Below are 24,725 nucleotides of genomic sequence, written 5' to 3' on the forward strand. Positions count from 1 at the left end.
CTGAAGAGACAAACGAAAAACAAACATCCACAGCGGCAGGGGTGAGAAGGGGGAGGTTTGGATGGACAAAGTTGGCAGGTTCCACTCACTTCCTAAAAACTGCTCTGCCCTCTTCTCACCTCACCTTATCTACAAACAGCCTCCCTCCAGATTAGGTCAGAAGATTTGATAATGCAGATGCTATCACAGCACGCCCTAAAGCCTCCTTCTCTAAGATCCAAAGCTGAAAATTACCTTTGCTCAACTGGAGTTCCCTGCCGTAACAAGAGCTGCCACTGACATCCTTTCAGTGATGCGTCCTGCCCTGACCCCCACCCCCAGACCAGCCACGGCTGTGTGATGGGCCTGGGAGCATCAACCTGGGAACCTCCTTGTGGCGCCAGTAGCAGCGACAGCACTGAGTCTAAGAGATTCACTCCCTAAGATCCCATCCCACACGTGGACCATTGTGATACCATGACAATACATGCTGCCCAGGGGAGCAACTGCCACTCACAAGGATGCAGGTCCCAGTTGGTCTCTGTTACCTTTGCCACCTGCCTGCCTCCTCCACTTTGCCTGAGTCCCAAGATGCTTTCCCATCACTCACGCCACTGCTGCCCTGCCCCCAGGAGCTGGGATTGGACCTCCAATCAGGCCAAGGTGAAAATGACTGGTACTTCAGTGAGCCACTCACCTGCACTGAGCTGACCATGCTGACAGCTGTCCTGTCCGTGCCTGAGGCCCTGACAGCTGTGCATGCCAAGAATCGGCAGCCCTGACCAAGGCTCTGGTTTGTGCATGGGACAGGCAAACAGAATGATACCCCTGGAAGCAGCTGTCAATCTAGGACAGAAGGCGGTTGGCAGATAAACACCCCGGACGTCCCCGGTGGGAATGGGCCCTGTTGCCCACAGCAGTAGCTTTTTGACACATCCTATATTGGTTTCCCTCCCTCCCTGGTCTCACGTCCTCTCTCAGACAATGTGTACTTGAATCCTTGTCTTGATTTCTAAGGGAATTTAAGACACTTGGAAAGAGAATAAATTCTATTTCACTGGTGACTCACTGATCAGCACAATTACAAGCCCTCTCGGGCTGGATCACACTGCATGCACTGCCCTCTCCCCAGGGTCTGCCATCAGCCACAGGGTCAGGGAAACATGTGACAGAAAGAGGGCTGGAGCCAGAGGCCTGCAGCCTCAGAGCCAGACAGGAGCCTGCAGATGTGCAAATGTGGTTTTGCACAACCTGTGAGAAAGAGATGGTTGACACCCGACTCTGTCCTAAAAATACAGAGCCAACAAAAACATCAGCAAATTACATTCATCAACAAAGATTCCATTATTGTCATGGGATTTTCTGAAGAAACAGCTCAAGAACTGAGAAGCCTGGAGAGGCTGAGGCAGCCGCCCGTGGTTGCACAGTGCAGGGGTGGCTAAGACGTTGTTGGAGCTCAGGCTTTCCTCTGAAAAGCGACGTTGATACCAGCCAGGCCTTTCATTCTGCCCACAGGCATTGTAGCTTTTCCCTGGTCAGTCTCTTGCATGACTCATTCTGAGGGAAGCCATCCACCACACATGCAATCCATAAAGAAGCCCATGTGCATAAGAATTAAGGCTCCCAACTGAGGGCCAAAATCAATTTGCCAGCCATCTGGGTTGTCAGGCTGCTGCCCCAGACAGCACTGGGCTGAAACTTCACGAGACCTGAAGTCAGAGCACCGGGCTGGACCCCTCCCCAAATCCCTGACCCACAGTGACGGGGAGAAGTCACAAGGATTCTTATTTTAAATTTTGGAGTGATTTGTTCTGCAAAGACAGGAACTGCAATAAATATTTGTCCCAGTTAGGATTGGTTGGGGTTCCTTTACCTGATGATTCGTATTTTTTATAATTTCTGGAAAATTCCCAGCCATTACTTCTTTAAACACTGCTTTTCCCTCTTTTTCTCTATTAGTTCTATCTTGGACTCCAATTAAACATTTTAAGGCCATCTCACTCTATTCTCCAAGTCGCGACATTTCTCTTATTTTTCATCTTTTTGCATCCCTTTGCTACTTGCTGTGTAAATGACTTAAATGTGTCTTTCAGTTCACTGATCTTCTCTTTATTTGTGAACCATCTGCTATTTAACCTATTACACATTTCAAATTGATCTATAATTTACAAGAAGAAAGCACAGATTTTTGGTGTGTGGTTCATTGAATTTTTTTTTTTTTTTTTTTTTGGCTGTGTTGGGTCTTCGTTGCTGCGTGTGGGCTTTCTCTAGTTGTGGCGAGCGGGGGCTACTCTTCGTTGCGGTGGACGGGCTTCTCATTGCGGTGGCTTCTCTTGTTGCAGAGCATGGGCTCTAGGCACGTAGGCTTCGGTAGTTGTGGCTCGCAGGCTCTAGAGTGCAGGCTCAGTAGTTGTGGCACACAGGCTTAGGTGCTCTGCGGCATGTGGGATCTTCCTGGCCCAGGGATCAAATCCGTGTCCCCTGCACTGGCAGGCGGATTCTTAACCACTGCGCTGCCGGGGAGGTCCTGGTTCATTGAATTTTGATGCAGATTACATTCATGTGACCATAATCACCATGAAGTCAAGATACAGACACTCCCATTACCTCAGGAAGTTCCCTCATGCCCCTTTCCAGTCAAATGCCCCTCCCAGAGGCAACCATTTTATTGATTTCTATCCCCTATTCTAGAACATCAACAAATGTAATCATACAGAAGATAAAAACCAAAAAAGGGGAGGAAATCGTAACAAGCCATCCACCATTGCTACTCACTTTGAGCAAGACTGTGTTCAGACAAATCCTTGAACTGCAAGCTTAAAGTAAAGGAGAACAAAGTAACCAAGAAACCGCTGGGCTCAGCATCTAGCAGGGATGGTTTTATCAGAGCCCGTCCTCTCCTCAGAGCCACCCAGCCAGCTGGCCTGCAATGGTAACTTGTTCATCATCCCTCAGGGCACTAAAGCAGCGCATCCTAGAAATGATGCAGAGACGGCTGTTTTGCAGTGACCCAGCCTCTTCAAAGCACAGAAAATGTACTCTATCTCAAACACCATGTGGGGCTCGCACTTGGACTACAAAATTGAGCTGGAATAGAAGGAGAAATGTAACATACATGTTGGTGATGTTTCCCCTGACCTGAATCAATGCTCCCTTCCAAACCACGCTCACACAGAAGGATGGTACATACCCTCCTCAAGGAAGTGTGCCCAGCCCCACCACACACACATAATGAACTATCACATGCGCCCACTGAGGAAACATACCATTCTGAGACCCTCTGTCTGGTGGAAAGTATCAAGTTCAACATCTCTCAAAATCCCCCATAACAGAGTAGTATTGGAAGGTTAGGATCTTACTAAATTCAGGCCTGTTTTTGCTACTTCCTGTGTCAGTTGCTGGACTCAGTCACCCAGTCTCACATTTTCCAGGCTGCCAATATGATTTCTCTCCTTCCTTTCTTCCCTTGCTGTCCTTAGCGGCACTGGCATCACACAGATAATCCCCTTCGCTCCTCCTCCTCACACCTGTACCCTCCCTCCGTGCTTCCATCTCATCTGTGCACAAATATTAGTTAGGTGCTTTCCAGGTGCCCAGGAGAGGGGGCAGAACCTGCGTGCTACTGGGCACAGGAACGCCCTTCTAGGAGACCACGTGACAGAGAGAGGTGTCTGGAGTCAAAGGGCTGTCGACTTGAGGTCTAGGGGCAGAGAGGAGGGTGACTGTCCCATGCCGAGAGGGGGCACGTGCAAACAGTGGGAGTCAGGGCACATCCCTGAGCTGACAGACAGCAGGTGGAAGAGGAGGCTGCGGGGTGGGGGGTGGCGGGGGGCCCACACACACCTGGGGCAGGAGGAGTGGCAGCAGAGGGAGGCTAGCCCACGGAGGCAGGGATAACGGGGTCACCCTGCGTCTCCCCCTCCTCCTAGCCCCTCAGGGCGCCCTGAGCTTTGTGCTCGTTCATTATGCACGTCTGTTTTGGTCCTTCCACTCCTCCCAGTCTTCACTCTGACCTTCCTGTGCCATCACTGTCCCCTCTCAGCCTGGACAGCTGGTCTCCCCAGGGCAGCCTCCCCGCCTCCCTCCCTGGTGCCCTGGATAAGGGGACAGCTGATTTCTCCTCCCTCCTCCAGGCTGCACCCATATCTACTCTGCCCAACAGGACCAGGTAAAGGGCTGGTCTGGTTTCTCACGCTCAGTCCCTAAGGGCCCCGGAGCCCCCACTTCCTTCCTCTCCTGCGTCGCCAGCCCACGTGGAAGAGCCTCGGGGAGGGAGGAGACAGCCGAGCTGGCACAGATGCAGCCCCGGCTGAGCCCCCACCCGCGGCACCATCACCACCACTGCCAGCCCTGGTGGTGCATCCCCACATCCCAGCTCATCTGAGCCCCGGCCCGTCGCCTTCCGCCAGCATCTCACGGAGCAGACAAGCAGCCACGCGGGCCCAGCCAGCCCACAGCATGGCGAGAAATAATCTGCGCTGTGTTTCTTCCTTAAGCCACTAAGCTCAGGGTCATTTGTTAATTTGTTAAGCAGCAAAAGATAACTGGCGCCGTGTCTACGACTGGCTTCAATATCTTGCATAACCTGCTTACCCCTCGCTGTGCTCACGTGGACGCGCAGCCATATAGTTAGCAGTTACTTCAGGTAAAAAACCCTACATCTCATTTCTCGGAAGAAAACTAACGCAGAAGAGGAGGCAGCCTCTACAGATCCCGTGACAGAGGTTGGCGCACTCATTCAATAGGGATACGGGACTGAGAGGCAGGAGGAAGATGGTTATTTGGAGCTCCGGGGGAAACAGGAGAGGAAGAAGGGGATGCATTATTCCTGGGGGCCGGGTCCCTGTTGTCATCTATCAGATGGAGACGGCTGTATCTTTGCTCCTTGAAATTCAGGTATGTATAGAATACTTGGTAACTCTTCATTAGCCAAAATATTAGAAACTCCAAACATTTTATTTATTGGGGTTTAAGGTCTTACAGATAAGCCATAAGAACCATCTCTTAAAGCCTCATTCTTAAGATTCTACCATAATATTTATTGTTGATTTCAGATTAAAAAAACTGAATCATTATTGGCATTTCTTTTTTAAATTGTCAAACCCGTCTTACTTGAAGCAGAAATCCTCATCATCAGGCCTGTGAGCACACGACTGCCATTAGTGAATGTTTACTCTTTGCCAAGTACCACCCAAGCATGCTATGTACATCTGCAGTCATCCTTCCAAACTCTGCGAGGCTGGCATTTCCCCCACTGGGCAAAGGAGGAATCTGAGACTTACAGACATAGTAAACATTACAGTTAAGATTTACACCCAGACTTGTTCAATCCTAACCCTTTGTCTTTAAGCAGTCAACGGCAATGCCCCTGTAATAGGCTGAATTGTGTTCCCCCAAAAGTCATCGGTTGAAGTCCTAATCCACATGCCCAAGTATCTCTGAGTGAAACTGTATTTGGAGACAGTCTTTAAAGAGGTAACTAAGTTAAAATGAGGTCATTAGAATAGGCCCTAATCCAACATGACTACTGTCTTTATAAGAAGAGACGAGGACACAGACACACACAGAGGGAAGACCTTGTGAGGACATAGGGAGAAGGTGGCCATCTGCAAGCCAAGGAGAGAGGCCTCAGGAGAAACCAACCCTGCAGACACCTGGATCTGGGACGACCAGCCTCCAACAGAAAATAAATTTCTCTGAGAAAATAAATTTCTGTTGTTTAAGTCACCCAGTCTGCGGTATTTTGTTCTGGCAGCCCTGGGCAACTAACATAGCCCCCAGGAAACAGATGAGCCAAGGAGAAGGCATGGGAACGCCTGTGCTTCTACTCAGTTGGGATCACTTACTCTGACCTGAGACATCTTTCAAAGCTCAGCCGCCTGAACTAATTTAAGAAACTGAAGAGTGGCAGCAAATCAGAAGAGGTATAGTCTTCTAGAGACAGGCCCAATGATTCAAATGAAATGTGATGTCAGTAAGAAAGAAAAATAATTAAAAGGGGAAACAAGACTTGGAATACCCAGCCTTCTGGAAGGAGCCAGTGCAGGACAAACACATCAGCTGGTCCTGGGGGGATGGCCGTGGGCAGTGGCCGATGGCAGCACTGTTTTCCTGAGTCAGGAAGGTACTCGGCTTCCTTCTTGTCCAGGTGGGACCAGAGGCAGCAGCCATCACTAGGAAATATCTTTCTTGTATATTAAGCTGGTTATCACATCCTATGCCTTATTAGAAAGAAAGGTGCTGGGTTCCCTTTTTTGACTATGTAGTTTAGCAAATAATTTAATGCTTCTAGAAATTTATCCTACCCGGATATCTGCCTTCTGGGCTTCCACTCTACAAATCAGACAGTTTTGGATGACTAATGAATCCTTCCTTTCCTGACCTCAGGAGAAGGACTACATTTATTAGAACATGACTGCTATCTGCCTTTCTTCTGTCAGGTACAAGCTTCTGAGTGTGGCTAGAGATGACAGTCTCCTGTGCTCAGCTGCCCCACAGGGCTCTCCCAATGCCCAAAGGACAGTGCATCAAATGAGGACGTGGGTCCAGAAAGTGGACTCCAGCCATGCGTCCCGTTGACCAGCAACTTCTCGTGCTGTGACTGTAACTGCTGTCATTCAGGGGCAAAGGTATGGCCACATGCAAAAATGTCTCAGTGCCAACATGCACACAAGTACCTACACACCTCTAATGCACAGCCCTGTGGACATGGCCATCGGGGGCAGTGTGCTGGGCGCTGCAGGCCTGCGTGCCAGGACAGAGAACGCTGGACATGGGACAGGGCTGCTTCCTACAAAGCCTCGTGGGGATCCACAGTCCCAAATTACAGATAATGTACTGGCATTGCTATAAAATACTCAAATATGCTTGATTGTTAAACACGTCCAAAAATAAACTCATTTTTTTCCTTTGTCCACTGTGCTTACCTGTTGTAGAGGAGAATGTCTGGCTTCCAGATCTGGCCATCTGGGAAACGAACCGTCTTCACGCCTGGATACTCTGACATATTCCACTGTAAATAGTGATCTATCCAAGACTGACAAACACAGAGGGCGGCATTAGCAGCACTTTGCTTCCTTGCCTGCTAATATATCTTATAAGAGATTATCAGATAAGTTCAAAACCAAAAAGAGTTCCAGACACTTATTTACATAATTGAGTTGCTATCTGTAAAATATATGGAAACTGGGAATTAAATAACCCCTTACAAAATGACCATGAATAGCAAAAAAATCACATTTAAGATCCTGCTGTCACCATGACCACAGTCAGAGGGTAGCATTAAAGTTAATTCCAGTTCACTGAATGCCCCCAAGCCTTCCCCTCCTATAGCAGATGGGTTTTATCCTAGCCAAATGAAGAACTGTTTTGCTTTCAAAGTTTTCCATTGTAAAGACACTTTGGACAAATAAATTCATTATTTCAATTAGAACAAGAACCAAGCTGGAAAAATGAAGAATATTTATTTCCATGAAACAACTTCATGCAGCTGCAGGGGTACCTCTCAGAAATTTCTAAGGCCCTGTTTTTGGATTTGAAATATTATTTTCATGTAGGAATAGTGCTTCTGACACCACAACTCAAAAGTGCAAACATGGGTGTTGGCAGTAAAACAATGAATCAGCACATGAGGGTACAGGGTAAGACTCAGGAAATATTTATAAACACGTGAACACAGGTGCATCTCTTTGGGGCTAGGCCTGAAATTGGCTCTTGAGGGATCTCTGTGAGATGAAGGCCCATGTCTGGGGTCCTCCGCCCCAGGACTATGCACCCCAGAGCTACCTGGGGTCCACTAGCTCTGTAAAGACTGCCCAGGTAGGACCCCACCTGCACTGCTGGACAACCAGCACCACCCAGCCAGGACCACAGGGCTGCTGGGTTTGGACTCATCAGCTCCTACAGGTGTGCATAATCAGAGCAGACCCAGTAAAGGTCCCCATCCTGTATTCAGTCCCCCTGGGGCCACCTGCTCTGGAGCTCAAACTTTCTCAGATTTAAAAAGGTATGTGATGCAACACCCGAAGCTGGTCCAGGGACAACTCCCTATAATCAATCATTATTTCTGCAGCAAAACATGCATATTTTTACTGAGAAAATAAATGCATATCAATATCAGTTTGATGTAAAGTTATAAAAACAAAAACAAACAAAAAACCCTGTCATGTTCAGAGCTGCTGAGATTTGAGAATTGCAGCCAAGGGGCTGTGGGTCTAGAGCTATTGAAACTTGCAACAGAGGTCAAAGGGCATGTCCCAGAGATCCCACCATCCTCTGGAAAGGGCAGGCAAGCATCCCAGTTCTGGGACTATCTGAAGTCAGACAAGAAGGAATACGCAGGCAAGTAACAGCATTTCACAGCCATGGACCATGAGAAGGAGGGTGTATTGATACCTAATGTGCTGAAGTATCATCTGGGGCATTTAGGATAGAGACCCACCTGGCCGATGTTTCTAATTAGACATGTGTGGCTGGGGAGGGTCTCTCCCCCCCTCACCCTGCTGTGACAGGACAGCACAGCACCCAGAAAGAGCCAGACTTGTTCGAGCGGTTTTGCAGGAAGGCCTGGGTACCAGCCATGCTGTGTCCGCTCCAGCGGCTCCAACTCTGCCCCATTTGCCCAGCGCTCCCTTCTTTCCTCTCCCTTATTCTGGGCATAAGCCCTTATGTGCCCAACATCTGTGCTATCCTGACCATGTCCTCATATCCAGCCCTGGGATGCTTCTCTGGCAGCTGATTATCACAGAGCCTTACACTATCACCTTCCCCACCATGCTGCTCAGGGCCCCAGGGTGCCAAGAACTGCCCAGGAAGGTAGGTGTGGCAGGCAGACACCCATCTCTTCTGCCTGCTGAAATGATGACCACAGCGCAAGGAGAAGCAGGGAAGAGGGAGCGCTCTGTTGGTCAAACTCAAACCTCTCCTAAGGGCACCTGATCTGAGCTGCAGGAAGCCTCCCTGGCAATTCCTCACCCCTCCCGTCTCCCCTACTCATGCTCCTACTCAGCTGCATGTGCCCCAGGGCATGTATCCCGGCCATCCTGCTCACTCAGTGTCTGCTATGTGTACCATGCTCACCAGGATGCCAGGATGCCAGCATGACTATTCCTATTTACAAGAAAAATCTGGGGCCCAGAGAAGTGATATATATTTTGTTGGTCACTGGATCAGGATTCAGAATGGCGTTATTTGACTTCAAGCTGGGTGACTCCTAGGCTCTACCATGGTTGGTTCTTCCCATCCAATCTGCCTGCACAGGCAGATTCTGCACCCCAACAAGGTGGGCTGCTCATCATCCCTGAAGGCACTGCCCTTCTGGGGCTCTCCCTTAGTCCAAAGCCAAGCTGGGTCTCTCCCACCCTCACGGCAGAAAGGGGGGCTACCGGGAGCTTTGGAATCAGACAGGCAGGTTTGTACCAAGGCTCCGGCAGAGAAAAACTGTGTGAGCTCTAGCAGGTAAGCCACCCTCTCTGTGCTGCAGTTTGCTCGTATGTGTCACACCTCATCGGGCGCTGTAAGGATGCAATGAGATAGTGTCACAGCAGATAAGTCACATGGCCCTGGGAGGCACGTGATAAATGATGGCTTTAAAAGGAAGAGGGATCCCTCCCTTTCACAAAATCTCAGAGGACGTGAGAGCTGTAATAACTGAGCTGCAGCCAAAGGTGGAGAAAGCAAGGGCCAGCTCAGTGTCAGGAGGTGGATGGAGCAGGAACCTTGGTGCTGCATTGTCCTGGGTTTTCATGAAGATTTCTTAAGAATGGATGTGGAAAAGGGCCCATAAACAAGTGGTGGGGGTGGTTTCTATCCTCCAAAGCACTCACTGCCCACTCAGATTGCAGGGCGCGGGAAGGCAGAGGCACTGAGCAAAATCTGTGCACAGACAGCAGCTGGCACGGCTTCCACACGTGGGCACCTGGAAACAGGCATGAACCTAGAAGTGCCAACCCTCCCAGAGCTTCCCGTCAGAAGAGGCTGCACTTTGCATTCTCTCCCTATTTCTGTGTGATTCCTTCTCATTAAGACATCAAGATTACATGGGATGCTTAAGGGGAAACGCAGGGGAGGAAGGGGCCCTTGATCTAAAATGCACAGTAAGAATCCCACTCTTTCAGGGGTCTGAGAACTGGCCCTATTAGAACCTGCCTTGGGCCCACAGGAAACTCTTTTTAAATGTGTATGTGCACACTTGCATGGAAATATTTAATGCAAGAAAGAAAGAAAGCAGAGAGTGAGAGCAAGTGAATGAAAGGGAAGAAAGGGAAAGTTTACTTCATTTAAAAAAAAATACAGTATGGTATAATAAGAAATATATTTGGTCTTTTTCCTTGGTTCCTGGCACAGAGCTCCTAAAACCCTGGGAACTTCCTGAGTGATCACATGTCTTTTAAGCATATTTTTTATTCTAATGAGCTGGCTTAGGGTGGGGCCCCTAGTCAGCCTCAGGCCAGCAGAATGCCTCTGGTCACCGGAAAGACCAACCCTGCATTAGAAGGTGGGAACCCTTATCCCCACCCCACCCATATCTCTGGGAAGAGAAGAGAGGCTGGAGAGTGGGTTATGAGACTCTGAACAATAAGGCTGACATTGTAAAGCAACTATACTCCAATAAAAATTAATAATAAATAAATAAATAAACAAACAAACGATGCTGTTGGAGCAGGAGAAAAAAAAAAAAAAACCCAGGCTGGTGACCACATCAAGGTGCAGGGACACAGTGACGGGGGTGGGGGGACAGTAGTTCCACTCCTCCCCTCATACCTGCCCTGGCATCTCCTCCTTCAGCTGTGCATGAGCTGCATCCTTTATAATAAATTGTAAACATAGATAAAGGTTTCTCTTGAGTTCCAGGAGCTGTTCTAGGAAAATACTGAACCCAAGCAGGGTGTGGTGGGAACGTCCGAATCTGAACTCCGCTGGACAGAAGGGTGGGTTGCCTGGCTCCCCCATCTGCAGTTTGTGTCTCAAGTGGGGGCGGTTTGTGGGACTGAGCCCGTACCTCGAGGGACTGGATGCTAACTCAGAATAAAACTGAACTGCTGGACACCAAGGTCGAGTCCCGAGAATCACAGAACCAGCTACTGGATGGGCAGACGCCAAGCGCCTGGTGTCAGCAAACACCTCACACACACACGCTCTGAACATTCTTCCCGTCAACTGTTTTGATCTCAGAGGAAGAGAGTGGGCCTCCTCCTTCCTTCTGCCCTAAAACTTTCTTCTCTCAGTGGGACACAGTGATTGAAACACCACCCTTAACCGTGGGTTACTCTTATGGCCCTAAGCAAGCCACCGACCTCTCACCTATGAGCATAACGTATGGCATTTCTATTTGTCAGAGAAAAGTGATAAAGAATGCAGAAATGAAGAAGGTAAGCATTTTAGAAATAAATATGGTTTAGAATCTAATATTCTATGATGCTATTCCTTCCATAATTAGAATTAGGAGGTAAAAAATAAGCATAAGAAGGATGGGAAACCTGAAACCAGAAGAATGGTCAAAATTCCAAAATTAAAGACGACAGATTTTTTTTTAAAGCAACTACAAGTCTCTGGATGGCTCAAATGTCTCTTTAGAAACTGAAATGGCTTTTGTCGTTTCTTCTCGCAGATTAATTCAGATTATGTCTGACAGGCCTTCCCAAATGATAAAACTAATCTGCAGAGAAAATACACTTAACTGCTTCCTCCTATGAATATAGAGGTAAACAGAAAAGATCAGACACTTTCTCTTCCTTCAGGTTATCTAAATAACTGGAAAGTCCTACAAATCAAGGGCAGGTAAGAGAAAGGAAAACACAACAAACTGTAGGTCAAAGAGAATGTTTTCTCTGATTCTCTTTTTGAATGTATAGAAAATCCATCATTTGTATAATATTGACCTCAGAGTTTAAATACCTAGAGAAAAGATTATGTGGATTCAGGTTTTCAGAACAGGAATTCAGCAACATGAAATGAGGGGAGAGAAAAACCAATTGCTGAGAGCAATTTCCTGGGTCCTCTGTCCCCTCCTGTCCACATTTCTGCCCTCCCTCCCTGGGGACTCTGGCCTTGACCGTCTTCAGCATGGAGTCTCACTTCTTGTCTGTCCCCATAGCTGGGGCAGGCCAGGCTGGTCACCAGTTGGGAGAACACAAAGAGCAGGAATCGAGGTGGTCATCTTACGAATGGCTCTGGGGCAGCTTCCAAGGCCTGTCGGGGTGACATCTGAGCTCCCCATGGCCATGCTGTGGCCACAATAGGAATGCCATGGCTTTCCAGATGGAAACACTGGGTGGGGCAGAGGTTAGATAACTTTTAAGGTCTGCTCTAAATCCAAGATACTTGTGAGTCCTTAAAATTCAGCTGGTAGCTACCGTTACAGCTGCTCCATGAGCTACAGGTGCCAGATAAATGTGCCACCCAGCTTTATGAGGACATGCGCTACGAAGGCACCCAACTTATTTTCCACACGATGGGCACCTGGAAAGAAGCACTAATTAGCAAGGTCACACCTAGAAACACTCGGGCTCCCTGATCATCACATTCAGAAGAGTCTGTGCCTTTCCTCCTCTCCCTCCCGTTTCTGTAAAGCAGAGATTTCTCCCACCTGCCAACTCCACGGTCTAAACAGCCAGCCTGCCTCCTGCCAATTCTCTAGGGAGGTACTTGGTCTTGATATTGGAACCTTCTTTAGAGTGTAAATTACACAGCCAGATTGGAGATGATTTGCAAGTAGAAACTGGGTCTCATCCTTCTCTGGGCCCTCCTTACATGGCCTAGTTCAATGCTTTCCACAAAGCAGGTGCTCGAAAAGATTAGTTGAATAGGTTCATGAGATTAAAAAGTGAGTTTTAAAACAAATGAAGCTGCAGATGCCTCTGCAAATGCAAGTCTTAATTAGAAATACACTGTACTTGAAAGAAATTTAGAGGCCTCTGGTGACATCCTCCAAAGCAAGGATGTTTATTTATGGAGAACCTGAACTCAATGCAGTAAGTAATAATCCAGTTACATTTTTCCTGGAAACCAACACCCTTGTAAAAAACACCAAATAATATACATTGCTGAAGATCAATCACTTACTGAGGGTTAAGAAACAGAGACTCAGGGAAACACGACCTGACATGCCAAGGGGCAAATTCGGTGTGTCTCTCTCTCCATGAGAAAAATGTCCACAGCAGCTCTGCACTTTAGAGGGCTTGGGAAACAAGCAGTTTTATGTAAAAAAGGAAGCATTTGCATTATGCCCCAGGATTCCCAGAGCTATACCTTATATCACAGTCCTGAATGCAAGGGATGGGGGCAGGGGCTGCAGACCTGAAGGCATTCCTGGCAATTCATTGACAGATACACTCTTAGGATCTGTGCATTGCATTGTATGCAAATACTTTACCTTGAAAGAAAGAAAAAAAACCCTCTGAACTCTTGAGATCTCCATATGTGGGTGAAAGGGCACCACTGTCCACTATTCTACTTTGAGCTGCATTTAAAAATAAACTAGATGAATAGATTCCCAGATATGGGATAAAGCAAGTATAGTAAAATGCTAATTATAGAATCCAGGAGGCAGGTATATGGGTGCTTGCTATAAATTCAACTTCTTGGTATAGTTGAAAATTCTCATCAAAAAAAATTGGGTAAAAACATTACTCATAATATGTAGTAACCTGGGAGTTAGTGCTTTGCTTACACACAGCCAGATGAAGGTGAGTTTAAGTGAGAATGCAAGTGGAGAGACTGAGGACAGTAGGGCAGGGGGGCACTGCTCAGGGGAGCCTTGCCATAAAGGTAAGAGGAACCAGGGAGTCACCGGGCGGGTTTATGGGGACAGACTGCATCATGTCTGCATGCTAATGAGTGGCTCACAGACACTATTATGATGTTCCAGGCGATAGGGGCAGTTGTGAAAGCCCAGCTCTCAGCAGGTGCCAGGAGACAGGACCAAGTCCACTGAGGAAGGGCTGGCTTCCAGGGGAACACAGACCCTGTACCCCTGGCAAAAGGAGGGAAGCTGGAGTCGGCGGGCACAGGTGTGCAGGTGGGATCCACGCTGAAGAACGTTGCTTTAAATCCTGCAGGGAAGACTCTCAAAGGTTCCTACTTTATTCACTACAGGAAGGTTCTGCAAGAGGTCTGAGGCGTAGCTAAGGGTACCCCTGGGACAAACAGCAGACAGTGTGAGGTAAATCCGTTTTCTGTTTTCTATCCCTCAATGTCCACTTGAATCCAACTAAAACTCACCTGCCCAAGAATTGCCTGGGAGCATCCTTTGTCTCCATGTTGAAGTATCCCCCTCCCACTTCACAAATAAAGACCTATTTCCCTTTTCTCAACTCTTACCTAGGGACACTGACCCAAGAAGCAAGAAAAAGTCCATTCAAAATACCAGTGTCTATGTCAATTTTGTTAAAAATTTGGGTGACAAATACTTTCAAAGGTCAGATGCGTTTTAATTCTTTTAATTCTTTGTTTTCAGCAAAATTGAAGGAGAAACTAATCAAGTTGTCCACTGGTACACCTTGATGAAAACTCTATTATTTTTGGCATGTAATCTGTAAGAAGTTCAAGAAACTGAGTAACACTGTTGTTACAAAGTGCCTTTCATTCTGAACTATACATGTTAATACATCTATTTTTAAAAGTTATAGAATTGATAGTGAAATCTGTATTGATGTCTCAGTTTTAGCAATAAAAATGTCATGTATGAATACATTAAAGAATTTAGAATAAAGCCCCATCTTTTTTTTTTCTTTTTCTTTTTTTATACAGCAGGTTCTTATTAGTCAACCATTTTATACGCATCAGTGTATACATGTCAATCCCAATCTCCCAATTCATCACACCACCACCACCACCACCACCACCCCCCACTGCTTTCTCCCCTTGGTGTCCATATGTTTGTTCTCTACATCTGTGTCTCAGTTTCTGCCTTGCAAACCAGTTCATCTGTACCATTTTTCTAGGTTCCACATATATGCATTAATATACGATATTTGTTTCTCTTTTTCTGACTTACTTCATTCTGTATGACAGTCTCTAGATCCATCCACGTCTCTACAAATGACCCAATTTCGTACCTTTTTATGGAGTAATACTCCATTGTATATATGGATGTGGTATATACCACATCTTCTTTATCCATTCGCCTGTTGATGGGCACTTAGGTTGCTTCCATGACCTGGCTGTTGTAAATAGTGCTGCAATGAACATTGGGGTGCATGTGTCTTATTGAATTATGGTTTTCTCTGGGTATATGCCCAGTAGTGGGATTGCTGGATCATATGGTAATTCTATTTTTCGTTTTTTAAGGAACCTCCATACTGTTCTCCATAGTGGCTGTATCAATTTACATTCCCACCAACAGTGCAAGAGGGTTCCCTTTTCTCCACACCCTCTCCAGCATTTGTTTTTTGTACATTTTCTGATGATGCCCATTCTAACTGGTGTGAGGTGATACCTCATTGTAGTTTTTTTTTTTTTTTTTTTTTTTTTTTTTTAATTTTATTTATTATTTATTTATTTATTTATTTTTGGCTGTGCTGGGTCTTCGGTTCGTGCGAGGGCTTTCTCTAGTTGCGGCAAGTGGGGGCCACTCTTCATTGCGGTGCGGGGACCGCTCTTCATCGCGGTGCGCGGGCCTTTCACTATCGCGGCCCCTCCCGTTGCGGGGCACAGGCTCCAGACGCGCAGGCTCAGCAGCTGTGGCTCACGGGCCCAGCTGCTCCGTGGCATGTGGGATCTTCCCAGACCAGGGCTCGAACCCGTGTCTCCTGCATTAGCAGGCAGATTCTCAACCACTGCGCCACCAGGGAAGCCCCTCATTGTAGTTTTGATTTGCATTTCTCTAATAATGAGTGATGTTGAGCAGCTTTTCATGTGCTTCTTGGCCATCTGTATGTCTTCTTTGGAGAAATGTCTATTTAGGCCTTCTGCCCATTTTTGGATTGGGTTGTTTGTTTCTTTAATATTGAGCTGCATGAGCTGTTTATATATTTTGGAGATTAATCTTTTGTCCATTGATTCGTTTGCAAATATTTTCTCCCATTCTGAGGGTTCTCTTTTCATCTTGTTTATGGTTTCCTTTGCTGTGCAAAAGCTTTGAAGTTTCATTAGGTCCCATTTGTTTATTTTTGTTTTTATTTCCATTACTGTAGGAGGTGGATCAAAAAAGATCTTGCTGTGATTTAGGTCAAAGAGTGTTCCTGCTATGTTTTCCTCTAAGAGTTTTATAGTGTTCGGTCTTACAGTTAGGTCTCTAATCCATTTTGAGTTTATTTTTGTGTATGGTGTTAGGGAGTGTTCTAATTTCATTCTTCTACATGTAGCTGTCCAGTTTTCCCAACACCACTTATTGAAGAGACTGTCTTTTCTCCATTGTATATCCTTGCCTCCTTTGTCATAGATTAGTTGACCATATGTGCGTGGGTTTAACTCTGGGCTTTCTATCTTGTTCCATTGATCTATATTTCTGTTTTTGTGCCAGTACCATATTGTCTTGTTTACTGTAGCTTTGTAGTATAGTCTGAAGTCAGGGAGTGTGATTCCTCCAGCTCCGTTTTTTTCCCTCAAGACTGCTTTGGCTATTCGGGGTCTTTTGTATCTCCATACAAATTTTAAGATTTTTTGTTCTAGTTCCGTAAAAAATGCCATTGGTAGTTTGATAGGGATGGCATTGAATCTGTAGATTGCTTTGAGTAGTATAGTCATTTTCACAATATTGATTCTTCCAATCCAAGAACATGGTATATCTCTCCATCTGTTGGGATCATCTTTAATTTCTTTCATCAGTGTCTTATAGTTTCATACAGGTCTTCTGTCTCCCTAGGTACGTTTATTTCTAGGTATTTTATTCTTTTTGTTGCAATGGTAAATGGGAGTGTTCCCTTAATTTCTCTTTCAGATTTTTCATCATTAGTGTATAGGAATGCAAGAGATTTCTGTGCATTAAGTTTGTATCCTGCTACTTTACCAAATTCATTGATTAGCTCTAGTAGTTTTCTGGTGCCATCTTTAGGATTCTCTATGTATAGTATCATGTCATCTGCAAACAGTGACAGTTTTACTTCTTTTTTCCAATTTCTATTTCTTTTTCTTCTCTGATTGCCATGGCTAGGACTTCCAAAACTATGTTGAATAATAGGGGTGAGAATGGACATCCTTGTCTTGTTCCTGATCTTAGAGGAAATGCTTTCAGTTTTTCACCATTGAGAATGATGTTTGCTGTGGGTTTGTCATGTACGGCCTTTATTATGCTAAAGTAGGTACCCTCTATGCCCACTTTCTCGAGAGTTTTTATCATAAATGGGTGTTGAATTTTGTTAAAACTTTTTCTGCATCTATTGAGATGATCATATGGTTTTTATTATTCAATTTGTTAATATGGTGTATCACATTGATTGATTTGCATATATTGAAGAATCCTTGCATACCTGGGATGAATCCCACTTGATCATGGTGTATGATCCTTTAAATGTGTTGTTGGATTCTGTTTGCTAATATTTTGTTGAGGATTTTTGCATCTCTATTCATCAGTGATATTGGTCTGTAATTTTCTTTTTTTGTAGTATCTTTGTCTGGTTTTGGTATCAGGGTGATGGTGGCCTCATAGAATGAGTTTGGGAGTGTTCCTTCTTCTGCAATTTTTTGGAAGAGTTTGAGAAGGATGGGTATTAGCTCTTCTCTAAATGTTTGATAGAATTCACCTGTGAAGCCATCTGGTCCTGGACTTTTGTTTGTTGGAAGATTTTTAACCACAGTTTCAATTTCATTACTTGTGATTGGTCTGTTCATATTTTCTATTTCTTCCTGGTTCAGTCTTGGAAGGTCACACTTCTCTAAGAATTTGTCCATTTCTTCCAGGTTGTCCATTTTATTGGCATAGATTTGCTTATAGTAGTCTCTTAGGATGCTTTCTATTTCTGAGTTGTCTGTTGTAACTTGTCCTTTTTCATTTCTAATTCTATTGATTTGAGTCCTCTCCCTCTTTTTCTCGATGAGTCTGGCTAATGGTTTATCAATTTTGTTTATCTTCTCAAAGAACCAGCTTTTAGTTTTATTGATCTTTGCTATTGTTTTCTTTGTTTCTACTTCATTTATTTCTGCTCTGATCTTTATGATTTCTTTCCTTCTGCTAACTTTGGGTTTTGTTTGTTCTTATTTCTCTAGTTCCTTTAGGTGTAAAGTTAGATTGTTTGAGATTTTTCTTGTTTCCTGAGGTAGGCTTGTATAGCTATAAACTTCCCTCTTTGAACTGTTTTTGCTGCATCCCATAGGTTTTGGATTGTCATGTTGTCATTGTCATTTATCTCTAGATATTTTTTGATTTCCTCTTTGATTTCTTCAGTGATCTCTTGGTTATTTAGTAACGTATTGTGTAGCCTCCAAGTGTTTGTGTTTTTTACGTTTTTTTCCTTGTAATTTATTTCTAATCTCATAGCATTGTGGTCAGAAAAGATGCTTAACATGATTTCAATTTTCTTAAATTTACTGAGGCTTGATTTGTGACCCAAGATGTGATCTATCCTGGAGAATGTTCCATGCGCACTTGAAAGTGTAATCTGCTGTTTTGGGATGGAATGTCCTATAAATATCAATTAAATCTATCTGGTCTATTGTGTCATTTAAAGCTTGTGTTTCCTTATTAATTTTCTGTTTGGATGATCTGTCCATTGGTGTAAGTGAGGTGTTAAAGTCCCCCACTATTAGTGTGTTACTGTCGATTTCCTCTTTTAGAGCTGTTAGCAGTTGTCTTATGTATTGAGGTGCTCTTATGTTGGGTACATATATAATTGTTATATCTTCTTCTTGGATTGATCCCGTGATCATTATGTACTGTCCTTCCTTGTCTGTTGTAACATTCTTTATTTTAAAGTCTATTTTATCTGATATGAGTACTGCTACTCCAGTTTTCTTTTGATTTCCACTTGCATGGAATATCTTTTTCCATCCCCTCACTTTCAGTCTGTATGTGTCCCTAGGTCTGAAGTGGGTCTCTTGTAGACAGCACATACATGGGTCTTCTTTTTGTATCCATTCAGCAAGCCTGTGTCTTTTGGTTGGAGCATTTAATCCATTCACGTTTAAGGTAATTATCGATATGTATGTTCCTATTACCATTTTCTTAATTGTGTTTGGTTTGGTTTTGTAGGACCTTTTCTTCTCTTCTGTTTCCCACTTAGAGAAGTTCCTTTAGCATTTGTTGTAGAGCTGGTTTGGTGGTGCTGAATTCTCTTAGCTTTTGCTTGTCTGTAAGGCTTTTGATTTCTCCATCGAATCTGAATGAGATCCTTGCTGCGTAGCGTAATCTTGATTGTAGGGTCTTCCCTTTCATCACTTTAAGTATATCATGCCACTCCCTTCTGGCTTGTAGAGTTTCTGCTGAGAAATGAGCTGTTAACCTTATGCGAGTTCCCTTGCATGTTATTTGACGTTTTTCCCTTGCTGGTTTCAATAATTTTTCTTTGTCTTTAATTTTTGCCAATCTGATTACTATGTGTCTCACTGTGTTTCTCCTTTGTTTTATCCTGTATGAGACTCTCTGCACTTCCTGGACTTGGGTGGCTATTTCCTTTCCCATGTTAGGGAAGTTTTCGACTATAATCTCTTCAAATATTTTCTCGGGTCCTTTCTCTCTCCTCCTTCTGCGACCCCTATAATGCGAATGTTGCTGCGTTTAATGCTGTCCCAGAGGTCTCTTAGGCTGTCTTCATTTCTTTTCATTCTTTTTTCTTTATTCTGTTCTGCAGCAGTGAATTCCACCATTCTGTCTTCCAGGTCACTTTTCCATTCTTCTGCCTCAGTTATTCTGCTATTGATTCCTTCTAGTGTAGTTTTCATTACAGTTATTGTATTGTTCATCTCTGTTTGTTTGTTCTTTAATTCTTCTAGATCTTTGTTAAACATTTCTTGCATCTTCTCAATCTTTGCCTTCATTCTTTTTCCGAGGTCCTGAATCATATTCACTATCATTATTCTGAATTCTTTTTCTGGAAGGTTGCTTATCTCCACTTCATTTAGCTGTTTTTCTGGGGTTTTACCTTGTTCTTTCATCTGGTACATAGCCCTCTGCCTTTTCATCTTGTCTTTCTATGAATGTGGTTTTTGTTCTACAGGCTGCAGGATTGTAGTTCTTCTTGTTTCTGCTGTCTGCCCTCTGGTGGATGAGGCTATCTAAGAGGCTTGTGCAAGTTTCCTGATGGGAGGTACTGGTGGTGGGTAGAGCTGGCTGTTGCTCTGGTGGGAAGAGCTCAGTAGAACTTTAATCTGCTTGTCTGCTGATGGGTGGGGCTGGGTTCCCTCCCTGATGGTTGTTTGGTCTGAGGAGACCCAACACTGGAGCCTACCCGGGCTCTTTGGTGGGGCTAATGGTGGACTCTGGGAGGGCGCACACCAAGGAGTACTTCCCAGAACTTCTGCTGCCAGTGTCCTTGTCCTAACGGTGAGACAGAGCTACCCCCTGCCTCTGCAGGAGACCCTCCAACACCAGCAGGTAGGTCTGGTTCAGTCTCTTATGCGGTCACTGCTCCTTTCCCTGGGTCCTGACGTGCACACTACTTTGTGTGTGCCCTCCAAGGGTGGAGTCTCTGTTGAAGTCCTGCAATCAAATCCCGCTAGCCTTCAAAGTCTGATTCTCTAGGAATTCCTCCTCTCGTTGCCAGACGCCCAGGTTTGGAAGCCTGACATGACGCTCAGAACCCTCACTCCAGTGGGTGGACTTCTGTGGTATAAGTGTTCTCCACTTTGTGAGTCACCCACCCAGCAGTTATGGGATTTGATTTTATTGTGATTGCACCCCTCTTACCATCTCATTGTGGCTTCTCCTTTGTCTTCGGATGTGGGGTATCTTTTTTGGTGAGTTCCAGTGTCTTCCTGTCGATGACTGTTCAGCAGTTAGTTGTGATTCTGGTGTTCTCACAAGAGGGAGTGAGAGCACGTCCTTCTACTCCGCCATCTTGAACCAATCTCTTACAAAGCCCCATCTTTGGTAAAGAGGTAGATTTCCAATTTTTTATGTTTAATAATTATTTATTAAAATGTGTAATTATTGTCACCTTGAGGAATTATGTACCATTAATCAGTATAATCCTAAATTGATCCAGAAGAAAAATTCTTAACACTTATTTTCTGAAGGAATAATTTTTATGTAAATATTTACATTTGAGAGAACCAAGACAGAATGATTAATAAAAGAGTTTCAAACATAAAGTTATATCACATTTGGATAAAATTCTCTGTGGAAAGTGGAATAGAAATATAAGTGCAGGGGCTTCCCTGGTGGCGCAGTGGTTAAGAATCTGCCTGACAATGCAGGGGACACGGGTTCAAGCCCTGGTCTGGGAAGATCCCACATGCCGCGGAGCAACTAGGCCTGTGAGCCACAATTACTGAGCCTGCGCGTCTGGAGCCTGTGCTCCACAACAAGAGAGGCCGCGATAATGAGAGGCCCGTGCACCGCGATGAAGAGTGGCCCACACTTGCCGCAACTAGAGGAAGCCCTTGCACAGAAACGAAGACCCAACACAGCCATAAATAAATAAATTAAATAAATAAAATTTAAAAAAAAAAAGAAATATAAGTGCAGAGAGAAAATGGGACTATGTAAACTATCAACCAGTTAAAGAAGGGCTTGTTTGTATATTTTTTAAATTAATGATATGGGTGTCAAATTATATGGCATTTAAATAGATTCAGTTTAAATAGAGACTGACAGTTTTATTTTTAAATGTCCATATTTACAATTGGATGCAAGTAACATAATTCGTAGTTAATTAACCTGGGGTTAGAACTTTAGATGTCAATGTTAAAATACATGAGTGAAAAAATACAGCTTCTCAAAATTCTTGCAGGGGTCACTGGAGCAGGATGTGTGAAGGCCTCTGGCTTAGGTTTTCACTCTGTCGCATTCAGACATGCATGGCTGGAGCCAGGGGGAGCAGGGCAGGCACTCCCGAACCCTAGGGACCAGTTAGGGCGCAGGCTGTGGACATGCACATGCAGACTTGCATCTTATGATTTGTGCATATTTCTGCCTTGCAGGGTGTAGTGCAGGACATGCAAAGGCGGGGTGGTCTGGTTCACTGTTTGCATACATGAAGGAGGGAGGACAGTCCTGGCTTGTCTTACGGGACCTTCACTGTGATTCCAGCACAGGCATCGTGGAATCAAGAGCAGGAAGCCAAGGTCGCAACTTACCATTTGCAGCCAAATGTTGGTGGTCAACACTTGGTTCTTCTCATCCTTTAAAGGAAAAAAAAAAAAGTCAAAAATATGGTTTATATGATTTATATAAGAAGAAATGATACCCTCATTCATGCACCAATCTGATGGTTAGGACGGTTGGCGTGTGTGGAAAATAGAATTCATGGAGCACTTCCAAATATACTCCAGCATTTCCCCAGAGTGCAGCTTTTCTATTTATGCTGAAGTAATACACATTCATTACAGAGCTCTTACAAAAGATGGAAAAGTATAGAGAAGAAAATTAAAACCCTGCAACGCCACCATCCCGAGATGATACCTGCTAATGGTTTATCTTATTTTTCCTTACACATTATTTATCATTTGTATACTTTAAAAATAAGACTGGGTGCAGATTCCAATCTTTTAAAGTCAAGTTTATTAGCAGAATGGATAGAGTTTTAAGCAAATTGAAATATTTTAGGCTTCTCTCCCCCGGGAAAGGGAGTCCCCCGCCCCGCCCCGTGACAGCTGCGGCACCTGTGCTAACAGTGCTGCGTGGGCCCTGTTTCTCCCTGAGCCCCAAGGGTCTGCCTGCCTTTCCTCCCATCCTCCATCAGCCTGGCAGCACCCAGGCCCTTGGCACACACCTGCAGGGTACATCCTGTCCAGGTGAGCAAGCTAAGGGTCAGAAAGGTGGTTCCTTTATGAAGGAACCATTCACACTTGGATCTGAGTCAACAGCCCCTCTTTCCACATTTCAAAACTGAGAGTGGGTTCCAAGCTGAGCGCTAAAGTCTGAATTCTTTCCAGGAAGCTCCGGATAGCAGATCGACCGCGGCTTTGCCCCTGCACTGCCCAAAGAAGATGCTAGTCAACATGGGGCCTTTCCATCTGGGATGCAACCGGTTTTTCAGCATGGCTGGCAAAGACCAAAAGGGCCTAGCAAAAGCCACGGTGCACACAGAGACAAACAAGCCCATTGCACGCAATAGTTCTACTGAGAACGCTGTTCAGTATTTCGTGTTCAATTCCCACCTAAAAGACTCTGTAAATTAGCAATTTTCACCTCTCCAGGAGAAAGTACTTATTAATGCTGAGACACCCAGAGGCTGAGGCCATAAGCCCCTCCAGCAGGAACTACCTGGCCTGGCTCCCTGATGGCAGTCACAAAAACAGACCCAGTGGCAGAAAGAACACCATCTACTGGGGCATGGTCTCAGGGCAGGGACACAGGTGAGAAATGGATGCTGCTTCTCCTTCAAATACAAATGTGTTGAATGTGTAAGGAGCTGGCAGAGATTCTTTGATGCATCAATGCCCCTGCCCCAGTAGCTCACCCTGGGTTCCTCTGAGAGGTGAGAGTTGGGGGCAGGAAGGCGGGTGTAAATCTCACAAAGAGGATCAGGCTGCCTAGGGAAAGACAGGGGACCAAGTCCCAAGGGTCCCAGGCCAGGGGCTGTGTCCAGAAGAAGCTGCCAATTCTGTTACAAGAAAAATACATCCCCTTTTTCAAAATAACACATGCCAGGGGTTTTGGTAGAAAAAGCTGTGGAGCTAACCTCTCTCCATCCTCTGTGCAGAGAGAACAGTCTCTGACAGAGCCATGCATCTGAATTGCAAGAGGGCTCTAGTTCCAGTCCAATCTCCAGTACTATTTGAAAGCACTGATAAACTCTTATAGGACATATGTCCCTTGCCTCAACTTATTAAGGAGTTGTTTTTAATCGACTTAAAATTAGCCAGTGTTCCATTCACGTGGCTTTCTTTCTTTTAATTGCATCCATGTCTTTATCTTCTGAGAGAAAGGCTTCTGTGGTTTGGGAGTTCAATTACAACCAATCTAATTAAAAGGCTTTCTTCTTTCCAACATGCTAGCTGAAACCTCATTAGAGGGAAATGAGATTTCTGTGGTGTGCGGCAGCATGGGACTGAGCACGCATTTCAAACTGTAATCAACGCAAAGCAGCAGCCAGCCTCCAATGGAGGCAGCAGCAATGCGGGTGGGGGAGCCTCCACGGAGATGCGGGAAAAGCCTGCAGGACCAGCAGAGAGGCTACTGTCTGTGTGCCCAAGGTGGGCCCCTCACACCACCCCCCCCATCCCAGGGCCACCCACTGGCTGAGTCTCAGCTCTCAGTCTGTATGGTGACAAGGCACCCCACCTCCTTCCCACCCCCTTGTGAAGTATGTCCTTCCCCCCAAAGACTGAATGTTTGTGTTGCCCAAATTTCCTATGTTGAAACCTACCCTGCGCGGGGATGGTATTAGGAGATGGGGCCTTTGGAAGGTGTTTCGGTCATGAGGGTGGGTTCACCCTCATGACCAGGATTATTGTCCTTAATAAAGGGACCCCAGAAGGCTCCCTCACCCCTTCTGCCATGTGAAGACCCAGCCAGAAAACAGCCATCTATGAACCAGGAAGCAGGCTCTCACCAGACATCAGAGCTGCAGGTACCTTGATCTTGTACTCTCCAGCCTCCAGAATTGTGAGAAATAAATGTGTGTCATTAAGCCACTCAGTCTATGGTACTTTGGTTACAGCAGCCGAGCTGATGGAAGGCAGGGCCCTCACAGGGTCTGAACTCTGCT

At 45.3% G+C, this 24,725-nt stretch overlaps 1 protein-coding gene across 1 annotated transcript in view; it reads right to left on the reverse strand.

Annotated features, from left to right (window-relative positions):
* The window catches only part of CHRNA7 (cholinergic receptor nicotinic alpha 7 subunit), a 127,876-nt gene that overhangs the window by 51,834 nt on the left and 51,317 nt on the right, over positions 1 to 24,725 (reverse strand). The window contains exons 3-4 of the mRNA XM_057543560.1: positions 22,150 to 22,194; positions 6,906 to 7,015 (exon numbers count right to left, since the gene is read on the reverse strand). Coding sequence (XP_057399543.1) covers positions 6,906 to 7,015; positions 22,150 to 22,194 — 155 coding nt within the window. The remainder of the gene's footprint in view (positions 1 to 6,905; positions 7,016 to 22,149; positions 22,195 to 24,725) is intronic.

Source organism: Balaenoptera acutorostrata, chromosome 3 (assembly GCF_949987535.1).
Source record: "Balaenoptera acutorostrata chromosome 3, mBalAcu1.1, whole genome shotgun sequence".
Lineage (NCBI taxonomy): Eukaryota > Metazoa > Chordata > Mammalia > Artiodactyla > Balaenopteridae > Balaenoptera > Balaenoptera acutorostrata.